This window comes from Plecotus auritus, assembly GCF_963455305.1.
Source record: "Plecotus auritus genome assembly, chromosome: 10".
Lineage (NCBI taxonomy): Eukaryota > Metazoa > Chordata > Mammalia > Chiroptera > Vespertilionidae > Plecotus > Plecotus auritus.
The window spans coordinates 589521-611961 of record NC_137785.1 but is presented as its reverse complement, the minus strand read 5'-3'; the positions used below and the strand labels follow the sequence as shown (position 1 = coordinate 611961).

The 22441-nt window shown below is 49.6% G+C and overlaps 1 protein-coding gene across 2 annotated transcripts in view; it reads right to left on the bottom strand.

The window, feature by feature from the left end:
* Nucleotides 1-3858: 3858 nt before the first annotated feature.
* Nucleotides 3859-22441, bottom strand: part of LOC308235019 (uncharacterized protein) — a 170948-nt gene continuing 152365 nt past the window's right edge. Inside the window, exons 6-9 of one of the 2 annotated variants that reach the window (XM_080643620.1) lie at nt 20545-20753; nt 17812-18139; nt 16579-16705; nt 3859-7536 (exon numbers count right to left, since the gene is read on the bottom strand). In XM_080643620.1, the coding sequence (XP_080499746.1) occupies nt 5375-7536; nt 16579-16705; nt 17812-17841 (2319 nt within the window). In that variant the 5' untranslated portion in view covers nt 17842-18139; nt 20545-20753 and the 3' untranslated portion in view covers nt 3859-5374. The remainder of the gene's footprint in view (nt 7537-16578; nt 16706-17811; nt 18140-20544; nt 20754-22441) is intronic. The other variant, XM_080643619.1, reaches the window with a different exon arrangement.

The following is a 22441-nucleotide window of genomic DNA, read 5'->3' as shown; positions in this document are numbered from 1 at the left end:
CATACATGGTAACGTTTATGGATTGAGACTTTCTATATCCCAGTTTACCTGGCTATTTTCTTAAATATATTTTTATTGATTTCAGAGGGAGCTGGAAACATCAGTGATGAGAAAGCTTCATCGATTGGCTGCCTCCTGAACACCTCCTACTGTGGATCGAGCCCACAACCCAGGCATGTGCCCACACGGGGAATCGGAACTGTGACCTCCTGGTTCATAGGTTGATGCTCAATCGGGGAGCCACACCAGCCAGGCGTTACCTTGATATTTTAACCTACATTCTTTTTTTTTTTTTTTTTTTTAAATATATTTTATTGATTTTTTACAGAGAGGAAGGAAGAGGGATAGATAGTCAGAAACATTGATGAGAGAGAAACATCGATCAGCTGCCTCCTGCACACCTCCCACTGGGGATGTGCCCGCAACCAAGTTACATGCCCTTGACCGGAATCGAACCTGGGACCTTTCAGTCCGCAGGCTGACGCTCTATCCACTGAGCCACACCGGTTTCGGCTAACCTACATTCTTTAACTCCCCTTTGATCGGAGATGTGTTACTAAAATCCTCCTAAGGATTCCACTTGGTCATCATCCTCTCAGGAGACAAAATATGCTTCACCAACCATTGCTAAAAGGACACTAAATGTTCACACACAAAAATTGCAAGTACAACATAGTCTTCTTGTTCTTCATTTCATGTGGAATACTACGCTATCAGAATGGACCTCGTCAGGTTCTGTTTGATCAACAATAAGGAGAACACCCTGGACAGGTTGTAGGAGAAATCATGAAGGAGAGATTCCAGGCAAGCACAGGGAGTGGGGCCAGGCCTCCGGGAACTTCAGAATATAATATCCCCTTTGCTTCCCTGGGTCAGTATTTGCATTTCAGCCCCACTGGCATAGCTCAATGGTTGAGCTGCAACCTATGAACTAGGAGGCCAAGGCTCAATTCCTGGTCAAGGCACATGACTGGGTTACAGGTTGGACTCCCACTAGGGGGCGTGCGGAAGGCAGCCAATTAATGATTCTCATCATGGATATTTCTCTCTCTCTCCCTCCCTCTCCCTTCCTCTCTGAAATAAAAATATTTTTTAAAAAGTAAAAAAGGTTCTGCCGAAACCGGTTTGGCTCAGTGGATAGAGCGTCAGCCTGCGGACTGAAGGGTCCCGGGTTTGCTTCCGGTCAAGGGCATGTACCTTGGTTGCAGGCACATCCCCAGTGGGAGGTGTGCAAGAGGCAGCTGATAGATGTTTCTCTCTCATCGATGTTTCTGACTCTCATCCCTCTCCCTTCCTCTCTGTAAAAAAACCAATAAAATATATATTTTTAAAAAATTGTTAAAAATAAAAACTTAGACCTTCTACTCAGTGAGTATGGCAGCTCCATGTTGGCCCCGAAGCTCTTCTGTCCTCCTTGTGGTCAGTCTGTCCACAGTGGGATGTGGCCAGCAATGAAGGACAGATGTGGTCATTACCTATGATAACTGTTTCTTAGGTTCATACCCATGTCAAACTGTAAAAAAAAAAAAAAACGGCAAAAGATTTCCCTGGCGGGCGTGGCTCAGTTGATTGGGGTTCCATCCTGTACACCAAGAGATAGGGGTTTCATTCCTGGCCAGCTCACATACCTAGGTGGCGGATTTTATCCCCAGTTGGGGTGCGTATGGGAAGCAATTGATTGATGTCTCTCTCTCTCTCTCCCTTCCTTTTTCTAAACATCTGCTTGCGTGAGGATTGGAAAAAAAAAAAAATGGCTCAAGATAAAAACAACAACACACTTTATGTCCCAATCGTTTTGGGAAATAGGTTTGACCACGCTAGATTCACGCCACTATCTTCCTCCTTAGGGTCTATAGGGATCCGTATTCCCGAAAGAACAAAATATGGTTTTTTTAAAATATATTTTATTGATTTTTTACAGAGAGGAAGGGAGAGGGAGAGTCAGAAACATCGATGAGAGAGAAACATCCATCAGCTGCCTCCTGCACACCCACCACTGGGGATGTGCCCGCAACCAAGGTACATGCCCTTGACCGGAATCGAACCTGGGACCCTGGAGTCCGCAGGCTGACGCTCTATCCACTGAGCCAAACTGGTCAGGGCCCGAAATAAAATACGTTAAGGAACGAACATTTCCACCTGAGTAAACAGGAATGCGGCCTAGCTCAACAGCCGCATCATGGACTACAGGCCTCTCTTTTCTTCTCTGGTTGGGTAGTAAGGGCTTTGAGGCGGACATACATGAGAGGCTCCAGGAATCCACAAGACGCCTTGATGATCATTTTTCTTTTTTTAAAAAAATATATTTTATTGATATTTTACAGAGAGGAAGGGAGAGGGATAGAGTTAGAAACATCGATGACAGAGAAACATTGATCAGCTGCCTCCTGCACACCTCCTACTGGGGATGTGCCCGCAACCAAGGTACATGCCCTTGACCGGAATCGAACCTGGGACCCTTCAGTCCGCAGGCCGACGCTCTATCCACTGAGCCACACCGGTCAGGGCCATTTTTATTTTTTTCTGACAATGATGTCAGCTTCCCAAGACGAGCATGCCAGCGGGTCCCGAGCTGTGTGTACATGCGTCGTGCAGTCACTGTCACAGGCACACTCCTGGAGGCATGTTCTGAAGAGGAACGATCCGTCGGGTTGGCTGCCGTCTCCTCCAATCCCTATGGGGCCAGTATTTCTGTACCAAACTGTGATTTTCCCGGAACCGTCTTCCAACCACGGACCAACAGCCCAGCGCCTTGTGGAAATCAGGGCACGTGACACTTTGAGACCCCAGAAACACATCCCCGTGACCGCGCTGGTATAATCTGCGAGATCTGCTCTGGGTGAAGGAAACATCATGCCACTCTCTTACGGACCCGAGGGTCTCACCTGCTCCCTCAGGGTCGTCGCCAAGACTCCTCACACACACAGCAACCAGATCAGGACCAGAGGGTCTCTCAGTTCTTTTTTTTTTTAAATATATATTTTATTGATATTTTACAGAGAGGAAGGGAGAGGGATAGAGAGCTAGAAACATCGATGAGAGAGAAACATTGATCAGCCACCTCCTGCACACCTCCTACTGGGGATGTGCCCGCAACCAAGGTACATGCCCTTGACCAGAATCGAACCCGGGACCTTTCAGTCCGCAAGCCGACGCTCTATCCACTGAGCCAAACCGGTTTTGGCTGGGTCTCTCAGTTCTTGCTGGGAGGCTGTGGACAGCCACTCAAATTTGATCAAAACTGGCCAGCCCTAGCCAGTTTGGCCCAGTGGATAGAGTGTCAGCCTGCGGACTGAAGGGTCCCAGGTTCGATTCCGGCCAAGGGCACATGCCTGGGTTGCGGGCTTGATCCCCAGTTGGGGGAGGAGAGGGGCATGCAGGAGGCAGCCAATCCATGATTCTCTCTCATCATGGATGTTTCTATCTCTCTCTCCCTCTTCATTCCTCTCTGAAATCAATAAAGAAATACATTTAAAGAAAAAAAAAACAAAAAACTGGCCAGTTATTTTCTGCCATCATTCAGCCTGTCCATAAGTAGAGAAATTCTGAGACCCCCCCTGCTTAAAACGCTGTTCACCTCTTCATGCTTGTAGAGCCTGAATCAGGTTATACACAACCCCAGACATTAAAACAAATAAGCAAGATGAAAGATTAAAAAGAATTAAAAGCCTGGTAGGTGTTGCCGAAACCGGTTTGGCTCAGTGGATAGAGCGTCGGCCTGTGGACTGGGGGGTCCCGGGTTCGATTCCAGTCAAGGGCATGTACCTTGGTTGCGGGCACATCCCCAGTGGGGGGTGTGCAGGAGGCGGCTGATCGATGTTCCTCTCTCATCGATGTTTCTAACTCTCTATCCCTCTCTCCCTTCCTCTCTGTAAAAAATCAATAAAATATATTTTAAAATAAAATAAAATAAAAGCCTGGTAGGTGTGGCTCGGTGATTTGAGAACTGGCCTGTGCACCCAAGGGTCATGGGTTCGATTCCCGGTCAAGGGCACTTACCTGGGGTTGCATGTGACATCCCTGGCCCCAGCTGGGGTGCGTGTAGGAGAAGCCAAGCGATGTGTCTCACTCACATCAGTGTTTCTCTCTCTTTTCCTGTCCCTCCCCATCTATTCCTCCTTCCCATTCTAAATGTCAATGGAAAAAAATATCCTTGAGTGAGGATTAAAACAACAACAAAAAGAATTGAAAGAGTAAGAGCTCACCCAGCCAGTATGGCTCAGTGGTTAAGCATCAACCTATGAACCAGGTGGTCACGGTTCCATTCCCAGGTAGGACAAATGCCTAGGGTCATGGGCTCCATCCGCAGCAGGGGGCGTGCAGGAGGCAGCCGACCAATGGTTCTCTCTCATCGTTGATGTTTCTATCTCTCTCCCTCTGCCTTCCTCTCTGAAATCAATAAAAAATATATTAAAAAATAGATTAAGGCCCTGGCCGGCGTGGCTCAGTGGACAGAGCGTCGGCCTGCGGACTGAAGGGTCCCAGGTTCGGTTCTGGTCAAGGGCATGTGCCTTGGTTGTGGGCACATCCCCAGTATGGGCAGGAGGCAGCTGATCAATCTTTCTCTCTCATCGATGTTTCTAACTCTCTCTCCCTCTCCCTTCCTCTCTGTGAAATATCAATAAAATATATTAAAAAAAAAAAAAATAGCGTAAGGCCTTGTCTTGGCCAGTGTGGCTCAGTTGGTTGAGCATTGTCTGATGCACCAAACGGTTGCTGGTTCCATCCCTGGTCGGAGCGAGGGCATGAGGCAATCAATCAATGTTTCTCTCTCCTCCTCTCCCTCTCTCTAAAATAAATTTAAAAAAATATATATTTTTAAGAAGAGTAAATTCTCAACTCTTGTATAAGCCAAAGTCATGAGCAGCAGACAAGTTCCAAGTCCATCAACTGGAAGGTGAGATAGCTCATCACAGATCATCACCCTCGATGAACACGTCCTTGGGACACGGAGTCAGTTCTCTGCCAGCTCCAATTCATCACTGCAGCTTGTCCATGTCCTAATTAGTCATAATAGGAGAGCTGACCCCGCCCCCCGGTCATTTCTATTTTGCCACCATATCCGTGGGACCAGACGTCAGCTTCCGTAAGCACATTGGGGTGTTGACTATTGCACAGTCTGTGGATCTCCCCGGTGGGAAAGGTGAAAGGAATGAGCCTCAGGATATAGGAGCACCATAAGCCGAGAAGCAGCCCTGGGCAAGTCGGAATGAGAAAAGTACTTACACACGCTTCCTACATAAATAAAACGTATGGGGAATCTCCCCGCTGTGCATACTCCGAGGAAAGGGGTTTGAATTCAGACAAACGACTCCCCAAAATGTTTCCTCAGGTGGTGTTACACTGAGCCGGAAATGGCTCATTCCCAGCACATTTAAGGCCTCTCAGCAGTGTGAACTCGCTGATGGTAACGGAGTTTGGAGCCATAGATGAAGGACTTCCCACATTCACCGCACTTGTAAGGCCTCTCACCCGTGTGGACTCTCTGGTGGTAACGGAATGTAGAACTATAGATAAAAGACTTCCCACATTCACCACACGTGTAAGGCTTCTCGCTCGTGTGAACGCGCTGATGATAACGGAGCTTGGAGCTATAGATAAACGATTTCCCGCATTCGCTGCACGCGTAGGGCCTCTCCCCCGTGTGGACGCGCTGATGGTAGCGGAGTTTGGCGCTGTAGATGAACGTCTTCCCGCATTCGCTGCACGCGTAAGGCCTTTCTCCCGTGTGGACGCGCTGATGGTAACGGAGCGAGGACCCGGAGGCGAAAGACTTCCCGCACTGGCTGCATTCGAAAGGCTTTTCCCTCGCGTGAACTCTCTGATGGTAACGGAAGAGGTCGCCGCCGCCGGCGAAAGACTTCCCGACCTCGCCGCGCGCGTAAGGCCTTGCTCCCGGGTGAACTTTTCGATGTTTTCCGAGGCTGCTGCTGGTGGGAAACGCCTTTCCACACTCGCCGCACTCGTAAGGCCTTTCTCCCGTGTGAACTCTCTGATGGCAATGAAGGGCGTAGATCCTGGTGAAGGATTTCCCACACTCGCTGCACTCAAAGGGCCTCTCTCCCGTGTGAACTCTCTGATGATACAGGAGGCTGCTCCGGCGGGTGAAGGATTTCCCACAGTCGCCGCACGCGTAGGGCTTTTCTCCCGAGTGGGTTTTCTGGTGGGACTGGTAGGTAGATCGACAGATGAAGGACTTCCCACACTCGCTGCACCGGTAAGGTCTTGTTCCCGTGTGAAGGCTGAGATGGTAACGCAGGCCAGAGCTCGTGGTGAACGATTTCCGACACTCGCTGCACTCGTAAGGCCTCGTCCCCAGGTGGCCCTGCTCGTGATACCGAAGGGTGAAGCTGTTAGTGAAAGACTTGCCACACGTGCCGCACGCGTAAGGCTTTTCTCCCGTGTGAATCCTCTGGTGGCGAACAAGCTTCCACCTGTGGTCGAAGGATTTCCCACACTCGCTGCAGCCGTAAGACCTTTCCCCAGTGTGCACGCCACGATGGTAGCGCAGGGCCACGGGGGTGACGTACGATTTCCCACATTCAGGGCACACGTACGGTCTTTTTCCCGTGTGAGAGCTCTGATGATAGCTGAGGCCGGCGATGGAGGTAAAAGATCTGGCACAGTAGTTACACTTATACGGCTTTTCTCCGGTGTGAACTCTCTGGTAGCGAATGAACGCCGAGCCGTGACTGAAAGACTGCGCACATTCACTGCACACGTAACCTCTGTGGTCTCCGCTGCGCCGTGCCCGGGGATAAACGAAGGCAGGCTTGTGGCGTAAGGATTTTCCACATTTGCTGCACGTGTACTGCCTTGGACCTGTATGAACGTTTCGATGCTGACTGAGGGCGGGGCTCCCGTGACAGGACGTCCCGCCTTCGCCACACACACGGAAACTTTTTCCCGGGCGGACTCTGTAGCGCCGAACAGCGGAGGATTTGTACCTGAGCGGTTTTTCGCACTCACTGGACGCAAAACACGGTCTTGCCGTGTGGACATCCTGGTCCTGAACAAGCACGTGTTGGGGGTTAAAAGCTTTCTTGCCTTCCTCAGAGGGGTCCAGGCTGCTCCTGCTTTGTGGAGTTATCCACGGGGGGACGCTGTGTGGCGTCTCCCTGGTCTGAGCGAGCAGTGGCTGCGGCTGCTGTCCCACGCTGGACAGGAAGTCCCTCTCACCCTGCTCAGAGGCAAAGGTCTCCCCGGACATGTGGGTGCTGCAGCTCCTCCCCAATGAGGCCGTGTCCGCACGGCTTCCGAAGGGCTCCTCTCCCACGTGCTGCTCCTTAGGCTGGTGACAGTTTACGCTGAAATAAAACCGTTTTGCGCACGCACCACACCTCAGCAGTTTCTGGCTGTGTTGCGTCCCCTGCTGCTCGACCAAGTGGAAAATGTCCCTCAGGACCAGCCCGCAACGCTCACAGGGGTGTCTCTTCTGGGAAGGTGAGGCTGCCTTGGGACTCTTCCCCTGCGACACGCCAACAGAAACCCGCTGTTCACTGGGTGCTTCCGTGTCGTCGGCTCCACAGCAGCAACCTGGACGCAAAGAAATGCCGGTGAGGTACACGGTGACTAAAGGGAGGGGAGAACCCCATCACACGTACTCACGTGTCAGCCCTAGCCGGTTTGGCTCAGTGGATAGATCATCAGCCTGCGGACCGAAAGGTGCTGGGTTTGATTCCGGTCAAGGGCACACTCCTCAGTTGCAAGGGCCTCCCGGGCCCGAGTCCTGGTCGGGGTGCATGCAGGAGGCAACCAATTGATGTGTTTCTCTAGCATCAATATTTCTGTCTTTCCCTCTCTAAAAATCAATGGGAAAATATCCTCAGGTGAGGATTAAAGACAAAACAAACAAACAAAAAATATATATATATATACAGAGTGGCCAGATGATGATGATCTCTGAACACATAATAATCTGGCCACTCAGTGTATATCCTAGATAATAAAAGGCTAATATACAAATTGTCCCCTCGACCAGGAGTTCGACCAGCAGGCCGGCTGGCCAACTGCCCATGTCCCCTCCCCCTGGCCAGGATGGCCGGACCCCACCCATGCACCGGGCCTCATACACACACACACACACACACACACCGAGTGGCCAGATGATTATGCCTTCAGAGATCATCATCATCTGGCCATTCAGTGTATATTTAATATGTTTTAAATGATTTTTTTAGAGAGGGAGAGAAAATAGATACACCCATGATAGAGAAACATCGGTTGGCTGCCTCCTGCACACCCCCTATTGGGGATGGTGCCTGCAACCCCGGCACCTGCCCTGACCAGGAATCGAACCAGCAACCTCTTGGTGCACGGGACAATGCTCACTCCACGGAGCCATGCCGAAGGGGCAATTAAAAAATATGTATTTTAAAAAGCTGGGAAGGGCTTAGGGTAGAAGAAGCAACAGGAGAGAGCGGAGGCGGTGCTCTAGAAATGTTACAGGGACTCACTGGGAAGTGAGAGAAGAAGGGAGCCTTGGAGACAGGATGGGAGTGGGGGTGGGGGTATAGAAGTCCAGGTCAAGTTACCACTGCTCACCATTGCCCTGATCATAAGCCTCTTGGAGAACCTTAAAGTTTAGGAATGAAAAGGCCACACCCGTTAAGTGGAAGATGGCTCTGAGTCTTTGACCCGAGACCTTTTTATCTTTCCTGCGGGTGAGAACCCTAGGGCAGTGGTCAGCAAACGCATTCGTCAACAGAGCCAAATGTCAGCAGTACATAAATTGAAATTTCTTTTGATGCCAAAACCAGTTTGGCTCAGTGGATAAAGCGTCGGCCTGCGGACTGAAGGGTCCCGGGTTCGATTCCGGTCAAGGGCATGTACCTTGGTTGCGAGCACATCCCCAGTGGGAGGTGTGCAGGAGGCAGCTGATCGATGTTTCTCTCTCATCGATGTTTCTAGCTCTCTATTCCCTCTCCCTTCCTCTCTGTAAAAAATCAATAAAATATATTTAAAAAAAAAAAAAAAAAAAGAAATTTCTTTTGAGGGCCAAATTTTTTAAACTTCAACTATACAGGTAGGTACATTGTTATTAACTTAATTAGGGTACTCCTTCAATTGCGCTGTACGGGTGCGCCCGCACGTGGTATTTTGTGGAAGAGCTACACTCAAGGGGCCAGAGAACCGCATGTGGCTCACGAGCCGTGGTTGGCCGACCACTGCCCTAGGGGAGAGTCAGCAGAATATTCATGAGCTTTTCAGGGTGTTTTTTTTCGTTCTAATATATATATATGTATATATACACACATACTAGAGGCCCGATGCATAAAGATTTCTGGAAGAATGGGCCTTCCATGCCCTGGCTGGCAGCACCGCCTTCGCTCCGACCCAGAGCCGCCTTTCGGCCTTCCCACGCTGCCCAGAGGCCCGGAGCTGCTGGGGCAGGCAGTGCGGAACACTTGTGTCGTTCCCATGGCGACGGCGCAAGCATCCTGCACCGCCCCCAGCTGCTCTTAGCCTGCGTATGCAAATTAACCCACCATCTTTGTTGGGTTAATTTACATGCTCGCTCCTGATTGGCTGGTGGGCGTCGCGAAGGTACAGTCCATTTGCATCTTTCTCTTTTATTAGTGTGGATTTTTAAAATATATTTTTATTGCCCTAACCCGTTTGGCTCAGTGGATAGAGCTTCGGCCTGCAGACTCAAGGGTCCTAGGTTTGATTCCAGTCAAGAGCATGTATATTGGTTGCGGGCACATCCCCAGTGGGAGTGTGCAGGAGGCAGCTGATTGATGTTTCTCTCACATTGACATTTCTAACTCTCTATCCCTCTCCCTCCCTCTCTGTAAAAAAAAAACAATAAAATATATTAAAAAAAAATAAAAAATTAAAAAATAAAATATATTTTTATTGATTTCAGAGAGGAAGGAAGAGGGAGAGAGAGATAGAAACATCAATGATCAGAGAGAATCATGGATCGGCTGCCTCCTGCACTCCCCCCACTGGGGATCGAGCCCACGACCTGGGCATGTGCCCTTGACCAGAATCAAACCTGGGACCTTTCACTTCTCAGGCCAACGCTCTATCCACTGAGCCAAACTGGCTAGGGCTTAATATATTTTTACTGATTTCAGAGAGGAAGGGAGAGGGACAGAAAAAAACAATGAGAGAGAACCATTGATCAGCTGCCTCCTGCATGCCCCACACTGGGGGATGGAGCCCACAACCTGGGCCCACACCGGACCGTGACCTCCTGGATCACAGGTCTTCGCTGAGCCAGAGCCAGGCCAGCCAGGCGTGGGTGTTTTTAACATGCTGGTGAATCAAAATAAGGATCCAGGGGCATTTTTTTTTTATTATTCTTTGGTCTGCTTCACTGTTTTACTTTCATCTGGGGTCTGTCTGGCTTTAAAGGGGTTTTTGTTATTTGCTCCCGTGACTTCATCTGTCCTTTGGTTGAGCTGGCAGGAATGGTGTTAATTGGGTGCCGGTGGTCTTGATCCAGCATCTAGAAGGGTTCAGGAAATCTGGAGAAGGCGCTGTGTGTAAATTAAATAAGAGTCCAGAGACGAAACATAATTTTGGAAGGCATTATGGGGAGCCAGAGAAGACTTAGCTAAGGGAACTAAGTTCTCCTTGTCTCAGGACCCCTTGCTTTTTATTAACACAAACTAGAAGGCTGGTGCACAAAATTCGTGCACTTGAGGGGGGGGGCGGTCCCTCAGGGGATGTCAGACTGACGGCTTAGGAGGCGCCACCACGGCTGCACTCACCAGCTGTGAGCCTGGCTTCTGGCTGCGTGGCGCTCCCCCTGGGGTCAGTGCACCTCATAGCAACCGGCTGTTCCACCGTTGGGTCGATTTGCATATTAGCCTTTTATTACATAGGATTGTCCTAAGGCGAGGTAGATATACGTCAAAGGCCAGGGTTTAGTACACAGAATCCATTGTCAGATTGGAGACATGCCTACGGCATTTCAGGTGTTTGGCCAGGAGGAGGCAATAACATGTAGCTTAAGATGCCCTGAGCTGTCTGGCAGCAAGGAATCAATTTATGCATCCTTTTCAGGTTTGGGGAAATGCCCTCAGCCATCTCCAGATGATTCAGCCCTGTGGACATGCCGGCATTGGCTTCTGGCATCTGGGTCTCTGTTCCTGGACCACGGTAACGTAAGCTCTGTGTTATCTAGTTAGGGAGGGGAATTATAAATCATTTGCTGCCCTGACCGGTGTGGCTCAGTGGATTGAGCATCGGCCTGCAGACTGAAGGGTCCCAGGTCTGATTCCGGTCAAGGGCATATGCTCAGGTTTCGGGCTAGATCCCCAGTAGGGGGCGTGCTCAAGGGGCAGCCGATCAATGATTCTCTCTCATCATGGATGTTTCTATCTCTCCCTCTCCCTTCCTCTCTCTGAAATCAATAAAAATACTTTTTTTTAAAAAAAAGAAAAAGAAACATCAACGCTGAGAGAGAATAGTTGAATCATGGATTGGCTGCCTCCTGCACGCCCCACACTGGGATCGAGCCTGCAATGTGGGCGTGTGCCCTGACAGGGATTGAGGGGTGACCCCCTGGATCACAGGTGACGCTTAACCAGTGAGCCACGCAGGCGGGGCCACACCTCTAGATTTTTAACTAGACCCCATCCTCTGGTTAAACGTGGAAGCCTTTATTAATGGCACGTAAAATTAGGTTTCTTCATTCCTGTAAGGCCTAGCCCAGTGGTCAGCAAACGCATTCGTCAACAGAGCCAAATATCAACAGGATTGAAATTTCTTTGGAGAGCCACATTTTTTAAACTTAACCTTCTAACGCCACTTCTTCCAAATAGACTCGCCCAGGCCGTGGTATTTTGTGGAAGAGCCACACTCAAGGGGCCAAAGAGCCGCAGGTGGCTCGCGAGCCGCGGTTTGCCGACCACGGTGCTAGGGCATTGTCTTGAGATTTGTAAAACACATCTAAATGGAGAATAGTGTTGTAATTCAGAGATCTAGTTACAGGCCAGACTTCCTGGTCCCTAAATTTGTATAAAGTAAAACGAGGGGTCTTTTCTGTTTTTTCCTTCGGTTATTGCCCTTAAAGGTGGACAGTGTTGTGGCGTCGGAGGAGGGGAATGTGAGGAATGTGCCACCCTTGTTGTCTGTTTTACCTCCTGGCAGATGGTGCTGCTGATACCCCTCCCGTCCCCCACACCCCATATGAGGCCGCTGGGACCGGGATGTGGGACGTGGGTAGAAGCATGAACTCAGTTTACTGGAGTTCCAAAAAGCTTTCCCGAGTTTAAAGGCACATATGGAAACCTGTAGTTTAGAACAGGTCAGAGTTTGTTCTGTGAATGTGAAAAATGAAATGTATTTCCATTTTTTAAACTATATTCTTACTGGTTTCAGAGAGGAGAGCAGAGGGAGAGGGAGATAGAAACATCTATGATTCGAGAAAGATTCATAGATTGGCTGCCATCTGCACGCCCCACACGGGGGATCGAGCCCGCAACCCGGGCATGTGGCCCGAGCAGGGATCGAACCGTGACCCCCTGGTTCATGGGTCGAGGCTCAATCACTGAACAACGCTGGCCGGGCGAAATGTGTTCCTAAACGCACCAGAACAAAACAATGACTGTCTTTAAATAAAACAAACAAACAAACAAACTAACTAACTAAATAAATAAACACAAAACCCAAAACAATATGGTCACAGTTCTGATCATGATGCAATTGATACGGAACACTGCCCTTTCTGTAAGACATCCAGTAACATTCCAAAATAACAATCAGAATTATAAATGAGCCCTGACCGGTGTGGCTCAGTGGACAGAGCGTCAGCCTGCGGACTGAAGGGTCCCAGGTTCGATTCCGGTCAAGGGCATGTACCTTGGTTGCGGGCACATTCCCAGTGGCAGGTGTGCAGGAGGCAGCTGATGGATGTTCCTCTCTCATCGATGTTTCTACCTCTCTATCCCTCTCCCTTCCTCTCTGTAAAAAATCAATAAAAAATATTTTTAAAAAATTTCTTAAAAAAAAAATGAAAGAATTATAAATGAAAGTATGTCAGAACTATGTAGATTCTTGGGAGATGTTTCAATGTAATCTCTATGAAATCTACTTACACAATAAAAATATCTGTGTACAAATAAAACATAGTGCCCTAGCCAGTTTGGCTCAATGGATAGAGTGTCAGCCCGCGGACTGAAGGGTCTCAGGATCCATTCTGATCAAGGGCACACACCGTGGTTGCAGGCTTGATCCCTGGTCAGCCCCAGTCTCTTCGGGAGGCAACTAATTGATGTATCTCTCTTGCCGAAACCAGTGTTGCTCAGTGGGTAGAGCGTCAGCCTGTGGACTGAAGGGTCCCGGGTTCGATTCCGGTCAAGGGCATGTACCTTGGTTGCGGGCACATCCCCAGTGGGAGGTGTGCAGGAGGCAGCTGATGGATGTTTCTCTCTCATCGATGTTTCTAACTATCTATCCCTCTCCCTTCCTCTCTGTAAAAAAATCAATAAAATACATTAAAAAACAAAAACAAACAATTGATGTATCTCTCTCCCATCGATGTTTCTCTCTGTCCCTCCCCCTCCCTTCCACCCCCCTAAATATCAATAGAAAAATATCCTCGGGTGAGGAGTAACAAAAAAAAATAAAAAGAAATAAAACAAAGTCATCATTTTCTTTAAATGTATTTTTATTGATTTCAGAGAGGAAGGGAGAGGGAGAGAGAGAAACATCAATGATGAGAGAGAATCACCGATTACATGCCTTCTGCACGCCCCCCACCAGGGACCGAGCCCCAACCCAGGCATGTGCCCTTGACCGGAAATGAACCAGGGACCCTTCAGTCTGCAGGCCCATGCTCTACCCACTGAGCCACACCAGCCAGGGCATAGTTATCTTTTTTATTTTTATTTTTTTAATTTGACAAAGTTTTCCATGTATTTTCAAACATTGAATCAGCCTGGTAAGTCCAAAATTTCTCTTTCGTAAGGAGAAAGAATCAATCCTTGAGGTACCCCAGGAGCTCTTGGGAATAACTCTAAGCCACTTCTAGGTTAAGAAAAATTCTTAAAATTTAAATCTTGGGAAGCTTGTCAAACATGCTTGATCTAAGGATTATATATTGTTATGAAATAATATGAAATCATTATTTAGCTAAGGTGGCAATAAGAAGTATGAAACATTGCCCTGACCGGTGTGGCTCAGTGGATAGAGTGTCGGCCTGCGGACTGAAGGGTCCCGGGTTCGATTCCGGTCAAGGGCATGTACCTTGGTTGCGGGCACATCCCCAGTGGGAGGCGTGCAGGAGGCAGCTGATCGATGTTTCTCCCTCATCGATGTTTCTAACTCTGTCCCTCTCCCTTCCTCTCTGTAAAATATCAATAAAATATATGTATTTTTTAAAAAAAGATGTTCTTCGTACCAGTTTTGGCACAAAAACAAATAAATAAGCTAAGATGGCCACCATCCAAAAAGCCGGGATAAGTGCTGGTGCAAGTAGAGCTATAACGGAACCATTGTGTACTATGGTTAAAGTGTTAAAAAAAAAAAAAAAGTCAAAATGATAGAAAAAGGGTAGAATGCCAGCATTTGGGGAGTAGGGGAAAGTGGGAATGGGATGGTCAAAACACACAGCAAACGTTCCATTATCAGCTGAGTGAGTTCTGAGCATGTAATTAAGATCATGGTGCCTACAGTTAATAATGTTTTACTTGAGCCCTAACCAGTTTGGCCCAGTGGATAGAGCGTCTCCCAGGTTCGATTCCGGTCAAGGGCACGTACCTTGGTTGCGGGCACATCCCCAGTGCGGGGTGTGCAGGAGGCAGCTGATCAATGTTTCTCTCTCATCGATGTTTCTGACTCTCTGTCCCTCTCCCTTTCTCTCTGTAAAAAAAAAATCAATAAAATATATTTTTTAAAAAATGTTTTACTTAAAATTTATTGACAGTAGATCTTATGCATTCCTAGCATAAGAAAATAATAAATTAGCTTTACATGTTTAATTAACTTCAGTGTGGGGATTATTTTACTACTAGAGGCCCGGTGCACCAAATTCATGCATGGGTAGGGTCCCTAGGCCTGGCCTGCTATCAGGGCCAATTGGGGCCTTCTGACTGCTGGCTGGGGCCTCCCTTCGTTCCATGCCGCCCCCTGGTGGTCAGCGCACATCACAGCGAGTGATCAAACTCCCAAGGGGACACTTGGCATATTAGCCTTTTATATATAGAGATATAGGGTGTCCACCAAACATGTATACATACTTTGAATAATTGTAAAGGCAGTTTTTTGGTTGTTTTTTTTTTAAACATACTTTTATTGATTTCAGGGAGGAAGGAAGAGGGAATGAGAGAGAGAGAGAGAAACATCAATGATGAGGTCCTAACCGGTTTGGCTCAGTGGATAGAGCGTCAGCCTGCGGACTGAAAGGTCCCAGGTTCGATTCCGGTCAAGGGCATGTACCTTGGTTGCGGGCACATCCCCAGTGGGAGGTGTGCAGGAGACAGCTGATCGATGTTTCTCTCTCATCGATGTTTCTAGTTCTCTATCCCTCTCCCTTCCTCTCTGTAAAAAATCAATAAAATATATATATTTTTTTAAAAGAAAGAAACATCAATGATGAGAGAGAATCATTGATCAGCTACGTCCTGCATGCTCCCTACTGGGGATGGAGCCTGCAGCCCTGGGCACGTACCCCTGACCAGAATCAAACCAAAGACCCTTCAGTCCCCAGGCCGATGCTCTATCCACCGAGCCAAACCAGCCAGGGCAGTGGTTCTCCACCTTCCTAACGCCACGACCCTTTAATACAGTTCCTCATGTGGTGGTGACCCCCAGCCATAAAACTATTTTCCTTGCTACTTCATAACTGTAATTTTGCTACTGTTAATGAATCGTAATGTAAATATCTGTGTTTTCTGATGGTCTTAGGCAACCCTGCTAGCGGTTCTCAACCTGTGGGTCACCACCACATGAGGAACTGTATTAAAGGGTCAGGGCATCAGAAAGGTGGAGGACCACTGAGCTAGGGCAAAGGCAGTGTTTTTTAAAATACATTGCATTTTTAACATTTAGCTCAGTTGTTAAAGTTTGGATACATTTTTTTTTGGGGGGGGGGCACTCTGAATATATAAAAACAGCACACTGTCCACTTTAATATATACAAGTTTATATCTCAACAAGGTTATGGGGGATGGTGGGAGGGAGGAAAACAGACCTGAACACCACACACTGTGCAGGGGAGTCTTACAGAAGAACCCAGGCTGCAGGTAAGGAGCCACCCCGACAACCCCCGCAGGTCCTGGCACAGGGAGGCAGGAGGGAATGACCGCCCAGGAAGGGACCAAACCCCGGGAGACGGACGGGGTACGGATGTGGACACATCGGCCCAGACACGGAGAGGGCAAACGGCGAATCCATGGCGCTCAATGCAGTGCTACTGACTGACCTGGATTCCGTCCCCAAAGGGCTCGGTATTGGGACCGCGGGGGAGAGAAGAGGGCAGTGCAACCAACCAGGCCCAGCAATACAGCCACCACCCGCCAACCGGGGAGGCAGCAGGGCTGAGGGCCAGGCCGAGGCCTGAGAGAGGTGAGAGGGTGGAGGGAGGAGAGTCCAGTCCAGGTCACTGGTGAGGCTGAGTCTTACCCAGAGAGGATACAAGTGCAAAGTTCTCCAGCATCACCCGCAGGTACAGGCGTCTCTGAGCCTCACCCACCAGCCTCCATTCTTCCCGGGAGAAATGCAGGGCCACGTCCTCAAAGGTCACACTGGCCTGTAATAATGGGGCAGAGGGAACCATGAACATTCTGTGCCTGAGAACCCACAGTCCCTCTCCCCGCCCATCTACCCCTCACTCCGCCTCCTCCAAAGCTCCCCCCTCAGAGGAACACCACAGGTGGGCATAGGTGCCAGGGGTGCCCGCCCTACCCTCAGGGTCCCTTCATGCATGAGGGTCTGCCCTCAGCAACATCAGGCAGGAGAGCACAGAGATGGGATCCAGCTCCGGTCCTGGCTTGGAGGGACCCCATCATGGCAGGCATCCCCCTTGGGGTCTCCAGAGTGTGACAAGGCACCGCCAAGCCTGGGCTCGGGCGTCACCTGTCAGGCCCCAAGGCCCGGCCCCCCGCCCCTAACTCCCACTTCCCCCCACTACGCACAGCCTTCTGCAGACTGCACCCCTCCCACCTCCCGTCCTCACTGCACCCCACAGCCACGCACTCGGAGAGTCGCCGCTAGGAAGGCCTCCTCTGCACGTCTGGCCCTGCTTCCCTAGCCGCCCCAGGAGCTCCCCTGCAGGTCAGAGGCCCGCGACCCCCTCCCGCTTCTGGGCGGTCCCCCCAGCAGCCGCCACGTCCTCCCTCCACTCACCCTTCCCGCCGCCCCAGAGCTGAGGGGCCCCACGCCGGGCACAGGGACCCTCCACCGGGACCGCACGAGCGCCAGGTCTCACCCACCAGCTACACGGAAACTCCCACCCCCTCAAAGCGCACCCCCACATTCTGGGGACCCCAAGCGGGAGTGGGAGGCAGCAGCTTTGGCCGCAGTCATCTCGGCCCCCTGCCTCCTCCGCCCCCAGGACCCTCCGGTCCACTGCTCCTCCCGAAGCCTCAGCCGCCTGGGGCCGGTCCTCTCTCCCAGGGAGTCACCCGACCCCTCCCGCGCGGCACCCTGCTCCAGATGCAGAGCAGGGGCGGGGTGGGGTGGGGAGCTCATAATGAACTCGGGTCTTTCTGAGCAGCCAGTTGCACCGCCACGACGACCTGCCTTCCCGCCGGAATGGGACCCAGCGGGGCCCGGGCTGCAGGAGGGGACGGGCGCCCGCCCCGGGGCTGCAGGGTTGGGTCGGGGAGGCCGGGCGGGCCCCGGGGACAATCTCACCTCAGCTGGGCGCCTCGCGGCCGCCGCCATCGCACTCGGTGGGGAGCCGGCGTGGACGTGACGGCCCCTTTCCCGGCGCCCGGGCGCTGGTCACTGGGGCGCGGACCCGGCCTCGGACCCGTGCACGGAGGACTACGCCCCCGGCGCCTTCCCGCTTTGTTACCTGGAAAGGGACTCCGGCGCCAGAACCCCCGGAGGCCAACCTGCCAATATGGACGGCTGCAGACAGAGGCCGGAAGTCCCGCCTCCAGGCCAGGCGACTCTCTCATCCTCCAGTGTCATTGCCTCAAGTCAGCGCAAGGTCTTCTGGGTAATGTAGTTCCCAGAGCTAGAAGGACACAGAAGGGAGTTCAGCCTCCAGAGCTGCCGGAGTGTCCGCCCCTGGACGGATCCTGTGGTTATGCTGCGACCGGAGGGGAGGGCCCGCTCCTTGTAAAGTGCAGCAAACACTCGAATCGGACACTTATCGACCTTAGGACAGGTTAAGGGACCTATTGCAAATAAACAGGCCATTGGAAACAGAGACCCACAGGCGGCCTGGCCGGGGCGGCTCAGTGGTTGCTCAGAGGTTGAGCGTCCACTTATGAACCAGGAGCTCCAGGTTCCATTCCCGGTGAGGGCACACGTGGGCTGGGTCCCCAGTTGGGGAGCTTGCAGGAGGCAAGAGATCTATGATTCCCTCTCATCGTGAAAGTTTCTTTTTCTCTCTCTCCCTCTCCCTTCCTCTCTGAAATCAATAACAATATATATATATATATATACACACATATATATATGTGTGTGTGTGCATATATATATATATATATATATATATATATTTTTTTTTTTTTAAAGAAGCCCTAACCGGTTTGGCTCAGTGGATAGAGCGTCGGCCTGCGGACTGAAGGGTCCCAGGTTCGATTCCGGTCAAGGTCATGTACCTTGGTTGCGGGCACATCCCCAGTGGGAGGTGTGCAGGAGGCAGCTGATGGATGTTTCTCTCTCATCGATGTTTCTAACTCTCTATCCCTCTCCCTTCCTCTCTGTAAAAAAGCAATAAAATATATTTTTTTAAAAAAAAGAAAAGAAAAAAAAATAAAAAGAAAATGACAGGCTGGTCTGGACTCTGTAGCTCAGTTGCTCAGTGGGTCCTGCTGATTCATCAAGGTTGCAGGTTTGACTATGGGTCAGGGCACATACAAGAATCAACCAATGAATATATAAGTGAAACAACAAATCGATGTGTGTGTGTGTGTGTGTGTGTTATCTCTGTCTAAAATTAAGAAAAAATTGCCCTGACCGACTTTGCTCAATGGTTAGCACGTCAGCCCAGGTTTAATTCCCGGTCAAATGCATGTACCTAGGTTGCAGGTTCAATCCCCATCCCCAGTTGGGGTGCATGCGGTAGGGCAATCAGCCCATGTGTCTCTCTCACGCCCATGTTTCTCTCTCTCCCCACTCCTCTTCCCTCCCTTCCACGCTCTTCCTGAAGATGAAAGGAAAAATATCCTCGGGTGAGGATTAATAAAAAATAAAATAGCCCTGGCTGGTTTGGCTCAGTGGATTGAGTGCTGGCCGGAGGAATGAAGGGTCCCGGGTTCGATTCTGGTCAAGGGCACATGCCCGGGTGGCGGGCTCGATCCCCGGTAGGGGGCATGCAGGAGGCAACTGATCAATGATTCTCTCTCATCACTGGTGTTTCTGTATCTCTCTTCCTCTCGCTTCCTCTCTGAAATAAAAATATTTTTTAATAATAACCAATAAAAAAAATTAAAAAAGAAAAACCACAGGCTTACATGGTATCACTCATGCTAAAAGCCCATGATACTAAATGTAAATAACTGATATAACTGCAGTCTAACCTCTCCCAGAAGCATTCTTTTTAACTTATTTTGTTGTTGTTAATCTTCACAGAATATTTTTTCCATTGAGTTTTTATAGAGTGGAAGGGAGGAGGGGTAGGAGGGAGGGAGAGAGAGAGAGAGAGAGAGAGAGAGAGAGAGAAACATCAAAGTGAGAGACCAATCAGTTGCCTCCTGCTGCACCTGGACTGGAGATTGAACCTGTAACTAAGGGATGTGCCCCCGAGCAGGAATCCAACCCACGACCCTGCAGTGCTCAGGACAACGCTCTAACCACTGAACCCACCAGCCAGGGCTACTATTTTTTTTTTTTTTGGTCTTTTTTCTATTTTCCCAGAAACAATCTTTTTTAACAGTGATACCATTCTGTAGTTTGCTCACTCCATAACACTTTTCCAGAACTAATAAAACCTTAAGTCTTTAAAACCCTCAAAATGAAGGCTCAGCATGCACTCTCCTGAATAACAAATTTAATTAAATTTAAAAATAAAAAAAATAAGCTAATACAGAATTAGAATTTGGTTCTTTTCCACTTTGCTAAAACGACAAGGGATTTTCCTTGTTTTTGAGATACAAGGAGACTTGTAATTTTTAAGTATATATATATATATGTTTATTTATTTTAAATGTATTTTTATTGATTTCAGAGAGCAAGGGAGAAAGAGATAGAATCATCAATGATGAATGAGAACCACTGATCGGCTGCCTCCTGCACACTCCCACACCAGGGATGGAGCCCACAACAGGGGCTTGCACTTCGACCGAGAATCGAACCGTGAACTCCTGGTTCACGGGCCAATGCTCAACCACTGAGCCACACCGGATGGGCGGGGGAGCTCTTAACCCCATTTTACAAATGAGAAAACTGAGGCCTGGAGAAGGGATCATTCACCTGTTTTCCTGGTGACTGTTGGAGTTCTGGGATTGCAACCCAGTTGGCACGGTCCGAGGTGTGGGGAGACTGATCGCTCATCTCTTCTCTTTGGCTTCCAGGAAGTCTGAGGCTCAAAAAATACCCATTCACCCTCATACCTCCGGGTGCAGTTCTGTGTCCGGCTGCAGCCAAGCAAACCCCGGATAGACCAGGAAAATGGGTGAACGCTAAAAAAAAAACAAGGCTTTATTATACTACTAAATATCTGAACTTACAAAAGTGATGAAGCGTATTAACATTGCACATCGTTCTTTAAAGTGTAGGATGTGTCTGTAATGTTGTGCGTAACAAAAACAATTAAAAACACAGGAAATACTATTCCACTATTGAAAGCAATTATTCCAGCCAAAACCGGTTTGGCTCAGTGGATAGAGCGTCGGCCTGCGGACTGAAGGGTCCCGGGTTCGATTCCGGTCAAGGGCACGTAACTTGGTTGCGGGCACATCCCCAGTGGGGGGCATGCAGGAGGCAGCTGATCGATGTCTCTCTCTTATCGATGTTTCTAACTCTCTATCCCTCTCCTTTCCTCTCTGTAAAAACTCAATAAAATATATTAAAAAAAGAAAGCAATTATTCCAGTCCTAGCCGGTTTGACTCAATGGACAGAGCTCTGGCCCATGAACTGAAGGAAAATGAGTCCCATCCCGGTCAAGGGCATGGACCTCCGTGGCAGGCTTGGTCCCGGCATGCAGGAGGCAACCAACGGATGTGTTTCTCTCATGCCAAAGGTTCTCTGTCTCTCCCCTTCCCTTCCACTCTCTCAAAAAAATTAATGGAAAAATATCCTTGGGTGAGGATTAACAACAACAGAAAGGACACTTTGTTCTAAGATGTGAGAGAATTGGGCCTTTAGCTATGCTGGAATCTGGGCAACGGTGAAATTCTTTTCTCAACAAAGTGGGGAATCCTCTTCATTCGTGTGAACTTGGGGGGGAAAATAGTGAGCTGAGAAAAATACAGTGAGGTGTGAGCAGAACAGAAATGTGTAAGAGCGGAAGGAAAGCCATGGCATCATGTTCCGTTGCTTCACCAGTCAGTTACTCATTATCTCATCAGCTTCAGAGGCTCACCCAGGTCTGTGCTATCTACCAATAGAGAAATGTGTTTGCAACCAGGCTTCTTCACATCTTTTATTGAAGGAGTAAGCAATCAGTTAAAAATATATATATTCTGTGTTGTAATACACTAGAGGCCCAGTGCACGACATCCATGCACTGGGGTGGGGCGGGGGGCGGTCCCTCAGCCCGTCCTGCGCCCTCTTGCAGTCTGGGACCCTTCGGGAGCGGGCCTAAGCCGGCAGGTGGACATCCCCCCGAGGGGTCCTTAGCGCTGCTGCGCTCGCCAGCTGTGAGCCTGGCTTCTGGCTGAGCGGTGCTCCCGCCGTGGGAGCGCACTGACCACCAGGGGGCAGCTCCTGCATTGAGCGTCTGCCCCCTGGTGGTCAGTGCACGTCACAGCACCTGGTCGTTCCGCCGTTCAGTCAATTTGCATATTAGGGTTTTATTATATAGGATAATAAGGAGATAGTTCTGTGGAAATATAAAAATAACAGCTCCTAGCCCTGACCGGTTTGGCTCAGTGGATAGAGCGTCGGCCTGCAGACTGAAGGGTCCCAGGTTCGATTCCGGTCAAGGGCACGTGACTTGGTTGCGGGCACATCCCCAGTGGGAGGTGTGCAGGAGGCAGCTGATTGATGTCTCTCTCTCATCGATGTTTCTAACTCTCTATCCTTCTCCCTTCCTCTCTTTAAAAAACCAATAAAATATATTAAAAAAAAAAAATAATGGCTCCTAGCAGCGAGGAACGTGGAGATTGAGGATGTTAAGGGTACATTTAAAGTAGGGGAGAGCCCTGG